General features: G+C 39.9%; 1 protein-coding gene across 1 annotated transcript in view; it reads right to left on the bottom strand.

The window, feature by feature from the left end:
* Positions 1–233: 233 nt before the first annotated feature.
* Positions 234–7,719, bottom strand: part of LOC138634817 (endophilin-B2-like) — a gene marked incomplete at its 5' end in the record, with an annotated part of 11,645 nt that continues 4,159 nt past the window's right edge. Inside the window, 5 exons of the mRNA XM_069721976.1 lie at positions 234–3,118; positions 4,873–5,113; positions 6,078–6,178; positions 6,474–6,563; positions 6,752–6,775. Coding sequence (XP_069578077.1) covers positions 3,011–3,118; positions 4,873–5,113; positions 6,078–6,178; positions 6,474–6,563; positions 6,752–6,775 — 564 coding nt within the window. The remainder of the gene's footprint in view (positions 3,119–4,872; positions 5,114–6,077; positions 6,179–6,473; positions 6,564–6,751; positions 6,776–7,719) is intronic.

The following is a 7,719-nucleotide window of genomic DNA, read 5'->3' as shown; positions in this document are numbered from 1 at the left end:
ATAAATATACTAAGCAAAAATTGACTTTGAATGCACTTTAATTGTATTAGTTACTCTTGTCCTAATTATGTACTTTGGAAATATACCAAAAATTGACTGTCACTGTGTTTCGACATTAGTAGTAATATAGTTATTGACACAGTACTTACACAACTGATCCGTTGGACGCTGCGAATGTAGTGAAAGTGCCAGCATCAGTACTGTTAGTGGATATTCAAGAAGCAAACATCATATTACTGTAACACACATGCATGTTTATTGCACATCAAACCAGTGGGCGTAAGTTGGAAGGTGACGACAATGAGATGTCAGTAAGATGTTTGAAATTAGACACATTTTAAGAATACACTGAATTCAAATCATATAAGCAACAAAAAACAAAGCTTTAAAAAAAACAATAGCACAAGTCTTGAATTCATTTAACATCACATACAGTTTATGGGCTATTCTTTTTTGTTTTTATCGAGATCAAGGTTAAGAAAGATGTTCACAATCAAACATCTTGCTAGAAACCTTAATTCATTAAACTCAAAAATATAAATGTTCAAAAAAATTGAGGCCAAAACACATTTATTCCTGAGGATCCTCAGCAAATAGATACATTTAGGATTTTCTAACATAGCGGAGGATATTTGGGCCTGATAGTGGTGCTACAGGAAAGGGAGAGGGTCACAGGAACACTCAGCATCTTCTGGGAACCAGGAATATCCATTGAAGCAGTTATGTCAGATACATATATATAAACAACTATAAACTCTAGATTCCATTTTTAGCATGTCGGGATGTGAAATCACACTGGGGAGTCCCTCACTAGACACGACTCACACTTATTGCACTATCAACCAAATAAGGACTTTACATGATCCGTCGTGAGTTACAAATAATTAAACATTAGGAGTCGCATAAAACTCCACTTTCTCACAAGTTGAGGAGTTATTTCTTTGACTCCGATGAATGTAACCTTTATTTTAGCTTCTCTGTGCCACTTTTATTAGATGCCAAGTAGGATTATTTTTGTGGAAACGGTATTAAATTCTTTCTTGCAGCTGGTAGATGCTCCAACCTCACCCATGCCCTTTTGGCCTGATAGTCCACTTTATCCCCTCATCTGGTCTCTGATTTAAGAGCAGTGTTGTCAGGTTGGGCAGTTTTTTAAAATTTATTTATTAATAAGAAGGGTAAAATTAATTTGGAAGGGAAAAAGCAAGCAAACAACCCCTGAATAAAAAGTAAAAATTGGGCGACTGGATCGGGCCACTCTGGTGAAGAAGTGTTTGTTTATGTGTCAGGCTTTAGGCTGCCAGTCAAAGAAATTCAGTGTGTGGAAGCTGAGTACTTCAAACTAAATCCAGTACACAGTCACAGACATTAGTCATTAAAATATGCAAACAAGACATCTGGAGGAGTTTTTTTGGAGGAGTAAGATTAAACCCTTCTTCCATCATTTCCTCATGATTTACCACCAAACCAAGTTACACAAACTGTAATATGGCAAAACCCTACGGCCTGTCTGCACTGTGCTTTTTCACATCAAGAGAAATGTACTTGTTGTATTTGAGCCTCAGTAATCTAGTTTTGCACTTCATAACATTTTAAAGGTAACACCACTTAGTTTTAGTGTAACTGATCTCCACACACGGTTCAGAAATCAGCTACAGACCACACTATTATTACAATTTGTTTCACTAAAGCTTGGAGATGATGCATTTGACAAGGAACATGTTCCTATGATCATGTAACAGAACGGAGATCAGATGGCTTCTACAAGTGCTGAGTTCTGTAATTATTTCACAATCTAACAGTCAGAGGCTATTAATCAGGTTCACCATAAAAACACTGAAACTTACAAGCTTCCCAGTCTGCGATTCAGTTTATCGTACAACAGCAAGAGAGAATTTCTATTCCACTTCAGTTCAAAGCCCGTCTCAGCAGATGGGAGATTATTGCCGAGTTTGGAGAAAACTTCTGTCCCCGAGTTCCAGTTTTATTTGAACTCTCTATTAGGTCTTTCTCGATCAAACGTCACGTCGCCGTGTTCCCAGATCTCAGGTATGATCACATGATCACCCAAACTACAAAACTTAGACCCACCTTATAATTATTCATTGAACTCGTCTTTAAATTGATTTCACAAGGCCTTGGTCTTTGAAATACTCATGTAAGACTGACAAAAATGATATGACAGTATATGACTGGTTCGTGTATGAAACATTAGAAATTTCGTAACTTGAAATGGACTCTGGAAGTTGGGACATTCGCCGGCCAGTGATGACATCATCAATCTGTCAACCAATGGTACAACTCTATCAGTCCAGTCAAAAGCCATCATACTGCACTATCAACAGGTCGGGGGAGTGTGTACCTGTGGCCGCATCACTCTGAACACACATTACTGGAGTTAAAGGAAGTCTGTTATAACGGGCCACATGAAATTAAACCCTCGCTGATACTGTATTGAGCAATACGATCACACGGTCACAAGTGTTGGTTGCAATTTCCACTCGTTACACGCCAGTATTTATAGAAATGTTCCCAACAGGCAGTTATGCTGAAGTGTTTCTGATAGCCACAGATCACAATACAGGATCTTAGCGCCAGGTTGGGCCGATTGGGTATTAACATGCATTATCATCACCGTGGTAACCATCGCCTGGATTTTTCTAAAAGATTATAAACTGCAATAGTTTAAAAAACCCACCGGTTGGTTTACAAACACATCGTTTTGTTAGAATCAGACTAAAATTTTCACTCTGCCGAATTAGTAAAAAGATAAGTCGTGCCTCAGTTCCTGAATAAAAAAAATTAAATGGCACCCTGCCAGCCAACTCAGGAAACTTGCTTTAAACCTTTTTTTTCCTGATGCAGACAAGTGAAATCAAAGCAGTGGTTACCTCCGGGACCCAAACGTATGCTGATGCATGAGGACACAGACTGCAGCCAGCAGTAAATGTTCCCAGTGCACACGTGACAGTCCATAGAGGGTTCTGCAAAGTGTATGTTGCTTGGTCCATTAGCTCAGCAGCTCAAGGTAGGTGACCGGTACTTTGCCCTTCTCATTGCCCCGTTCTCCCATCAACCAATCAGGGTCCATTCCTGGTACCGTGTAGACAGTAATGAGCTGCACAGAAAGAAAAACAAAGACATTTTAGAACAAATTTGGCAAAACATGGTTCATTTAAAATTAAGCTAAATCTCAAAAAAGAACAAAAAAAAAAGAAGAAGAAAGAAATTAAAAGGAAACAGGAAAGCGTATGTTGCACACTACGTGGTGACATCATCTCCTTCTGCTCAGCATCAGGCTTCTGATTCAGGTTGGTGTTTTGTCATTTTCCTGACCTGAGAGTTTGTCTCCTTACGATTAGTATCTGAACAGTCATTTCTAAAAGGTTCAATCAGACAAAGCCAAAGAGAAGACGGGAAAGAGAACACAGTATAAACTCTGGGAGGCGGCACAGAAAACAGGTTTATGACAGCTTTCCATAAATGATGTTCCTGTAACACTTCATGGTTATAATCTTTTTATTAATGTTCCTGTAACACTTCATGGTTATAATCTTTGTATTAATGTTCCTGTAACACTTCATGGTTATAATCTTTGTATTAATGTTCCTGTAACACTTCATGGTTATAATCTTTGTATTAATGTTCCTGTAACACTTCATGGTTATAATCTTTGTATTAATGTTCCTGTAACACTTCATGGTTATAATCTTTTTATTAATGTTCCTGTATCATGGTTATAATCTTTGTATTAATGTTCCTGTAACACTTCATGGTTATAATCTTTGTATTAATGTTCCTGTAACACTTCATGGTTATAATCTTTGTATTAATGTTCCTGTAACACTTCATGGTTATAATCTTTTTATTATCGGCTTTCTACTTGCTGCCAACCATGTAGCTTCTATCCAGCTCTGCTTCTTAGGTCAGGACACTGTATGTGTGTGTCTTCTGATTTGTGTCGACCCTCGTTCAGAGTGAGACACACACACACACACACACACACACACACACACACACACACACACACACACACACACACACACACACACACACACACACACAGGGTGAGCAACAGGTAAACTCCCCTCCCTGATATATTCAGAGGTTTCTGCTGTGATCACGTGTCATCACAGATCTTTTTCTTTGCTGGTAACCTTCAACTTGTTTCTGATGTTTGCAGCCGTAGTCACGGCAACATGAAGCCTCGTAGCAATGCTCCTACGGCCTTCACTTCTTTCTCTCTGCTTTGATTTCTCTTCTCCATGTCCGTTTCAGTTTTTTTATCCCCAATTTTGCAGGTTTCTTTTCATGAGTCGATCAATTTCTTTTTCATTGATCTTGATGTTGTAAATATAATAAGCCAGTGATGCTAAAACTGGTGGTTTGTGAGGCTCCGCCTGGTGGTAAACAACAACCTTGCACTTATACACGGGCCTCCGTCCACCCACTCATATTAACTGTTACCTTCCCAGGCTGCAGAGCAGTTTATCAATCCAACCCTCAACCTCAACTTCAGTTAAAACTCATCAAGCGCAGAAACTAAAGAAAGCTACCAACGAACTTCTCTCGACCGTTCCTGCTGGATATGAATCCTGCGTTGATCACAACAGTTTATAACATAAACTAAAACATTTCATTGAGATTAAAGGAACCGCACCAGGCTGGTTTATATCATATTCATCAGATAGACTCCAAAGCAGGTGTTTAAAATAAACACATTAATATAGAGAGGGAGAAATATGAATCTGATTGTGTTGGGTTATATTTTCAAACCTTTTAGTACCCAAAATACACATCCCAGTCATACAGTATGTACGTGAGGTGGGACAGAGATGTCAGTGGAGGGTGACTCAGTAAATCTCACTGTACCTCATCAGCCAACAGGGAAAGCTCGCTGGAATCGTGGGCATCGTAGTCATACAGGACTTTTGCCTTTCTAGTGCCGGTGACGGGCAGCTGAGTCTGCTCCATAGCCAGGGTGCTGGGCCTCTGGCCGGGGAAGGAAGGGATGGCCGGACCGGGAGGGGATGGTCCAGACAGGAAGGCAGAAGAGACGGGATTGGGGCAAACAGCAGCGGAGGAGTGGGGGGCAGCGACGGTATTACTACATCTGCAAGAAGATCGGAAGACAAATGGACGACATGAGGGCTTGAAGTGGATTTCCAGCTTGTTTTTTCGAGGCAGATCCAGCCACCCATCCCCCATCCTCACTGGGACGTCTTCTGGGATCAGGTAAGGGAAGGTGGAAGTGGATTTCCAGCTTGTTTAATTTAGGCTGTAGTCTTGGTGCCGTAACGGAGAATGTAATTCTCTTTTTCTCAAAATATTTTTCTTTTACATTGGTATTGATTTGCCTTCAAAGTCCAACTCAAACATCTGTGGTTTGGTTTAACTTGTCACCTCACTACAATACATTTAAACATGTTCACCAGGGTGTGTCGGTACACTGTGACATCACAATTCTCTAACTTGTGACTGTAGATTTTGCAGGATTTGTAGTCACGTATATACATCTCGTCTTTTGTGGTCCGTCCCAACTTTTTTTGAGTTTCAACTCTTGATTCATATTAAAAGGCTGCTCACATTATTCATGTCAATAAATACATTTTCAAAAAATGTAGATCTGATAATAATAGCAGGTTATATTGGGTAATTTAGCATAATGAGTACATTCTGCTGACAGTACAACTTTTACTGAAGTGAGTTTTGAGTACTTCTTCCACCACTGCTTCCTGGTGCTGCACAACAGGGCTTAAAGAGGCTCCTGAGTGACAGAGGAAAAATGATAAATATAAGGCCTTAAGTTCAGAATTTTTGGGAAACAATTTGAGACTTAAAACTACGTGACTAACCTTCACTGGTAGATGACTGGCTTTCAAAACCTAGTGTGACAGACTCTTTTCTGTTGCAGAGTTACGAGAGCAGTGTGTGTGGGATTTTGTGAGATGGCAGACTGTAACCAACTGGACTAAAATTGTTCAATAAATTGTAGAATTTTTGGTATTTGTGTTGTGAATCTAGAAACATCATAATGTGTGTGAGAGCTGCAGCTGCCACCAGATGTAAATCCTCACCTGTTGAGCTCCCTCTGGAGGTCCTGCATGTAATGGTGACACTGGGCATAATAAGTGGCCTGAGCCTCTGCAAACTCCTGCAAACAGCGCAGGTGGTTGAGCTGAGGGGGGAGGGGGGGAAGGAAAAGGTGAACTCAGTAGGAATACAAGTCAGCAGTGCACACCAACAGATTTCTCAATTATTTTCAGAGCATCCAAACGTCATGAACAAGCACTGTTGTTCTTTGTGAGCTATCAATCAGACAGATTGTGGCATGGTGAATTTTCCGCCATTTAGAATTTTTTTGACATCTACTACATCGTGCAATATGTCCAACAATTAGAAAACAGTGATTCATGTCGCCTCGTCGCTCTCCACCGTTACTCTGGCCAACGGGTGCTGCAGCTCCTACTCACATGTGTGCTGCTGATGCCTTCCAGCAGCAGTCTGGTGACCTCAGCTTGTCGGTCAAACTCAGTCTGAGCGACACGAAGCTCGTGCTCCGCCTGGAGGGGGAAAGGAAAGGACAGGAATAAAGATATAAAAACATCATGCTTTGGATTAAGCTGTTAGACAGCAACAGACAGACAGACAGACAGACAGACACACACACACACACACACACACACACACACACACACACACACACACACACACACACACACACACACACTGTGTTGGTGAACGTACTCACTTTGTCCACTTCCTCACTCAGCAGCTAAGATAAGCAGCATGATAACAGAAAACAACAGTTATGATCCATTCTGAGAAATTACATATCAAATTATATTAACTTTATAAACAACAGCTTTGCTGTGTCTGCGCTTACTTCAGTGTAACTACTACTAAAGTGGAAACTGGTACAAAACTGGACAAACTGTTTTCAGTTAAAGTCAGTTTTTCCAGTTTAAACAGATCAACTTGATCTTGACCACCAACGGTGGACTAAAAAAAGACTTTATCTAATCTAATTCATATAATCTACTTTCAATACATTCAATTAATTATTACTTATAATCATCACTATAATTATTTTGTAACAACACATGAATTTCCTATATTCTACTCTGGCCAGGCTTACACAGCGTTGTATGTGGTGTCGAGCACACGGGGCTGCCTCCAGCTGTTTTGGTGCTCAACATATAGTGGAGCCAAAGGGATCAATATTTCATTGCTAAATGTTTTTTTTCATATATCTGTGTCGCTACAACCTCATCCAGGTTTCTGATGGTCTATGCAGCGACTCCTCCACATATCAGCTTCTGTACTGAAGTCCAAGTATAATCATGTCAAACATTTACTGATAGATGTCCTGACAACGTTTTAAAATTCAAGATTCACTTTAATTCTACTTGGATTGTACAACCGACACAGCAAAGTTAGTAAAGCGGTTAAGGGTCCAAAAGTCTGACACCACAAGTGAAGATACCTCTATTCTGCATTTGTTTAATACAAAATTAAGTATTTGGAGTTTCATTTCAAATGATAATAGTTGAACAATTTGAAAGTTGAATCTCTGGAAAAGGAATGTGAAGCTTTTTAAACCTGAAGTTTATTATGTTTCACTATAAAAAGAAATAAAGAGTAACTAATAAAAAGTCTGAAGTCTGCTGCATCTGTAACAACAGGCAGTAGTGATGTCATCGACACCCACGGTGTTAC

Source organism: Brachyistius frenatus, unplaced genomic scaffold, assembly GCF_029030835.1.
Source record: "Brachyistius frenatus isolate BFR_SWC_R1_liver_20210118 unplaced genomic scaffold, ASM2903083v1 Contig_279, whole genome shotgun sequence".
Lineage (NCBI taxonomy): Eukaryota > Metazoa > Chordata > Actinopteri > Embiotocidae > Brachyistius > Brachyistius frenatus.
The sequence above is the reverse complement of the archived record's forward strand: the minus strand, read 5'-3'. Positions and strand labels throughout refer to the sequence as shown.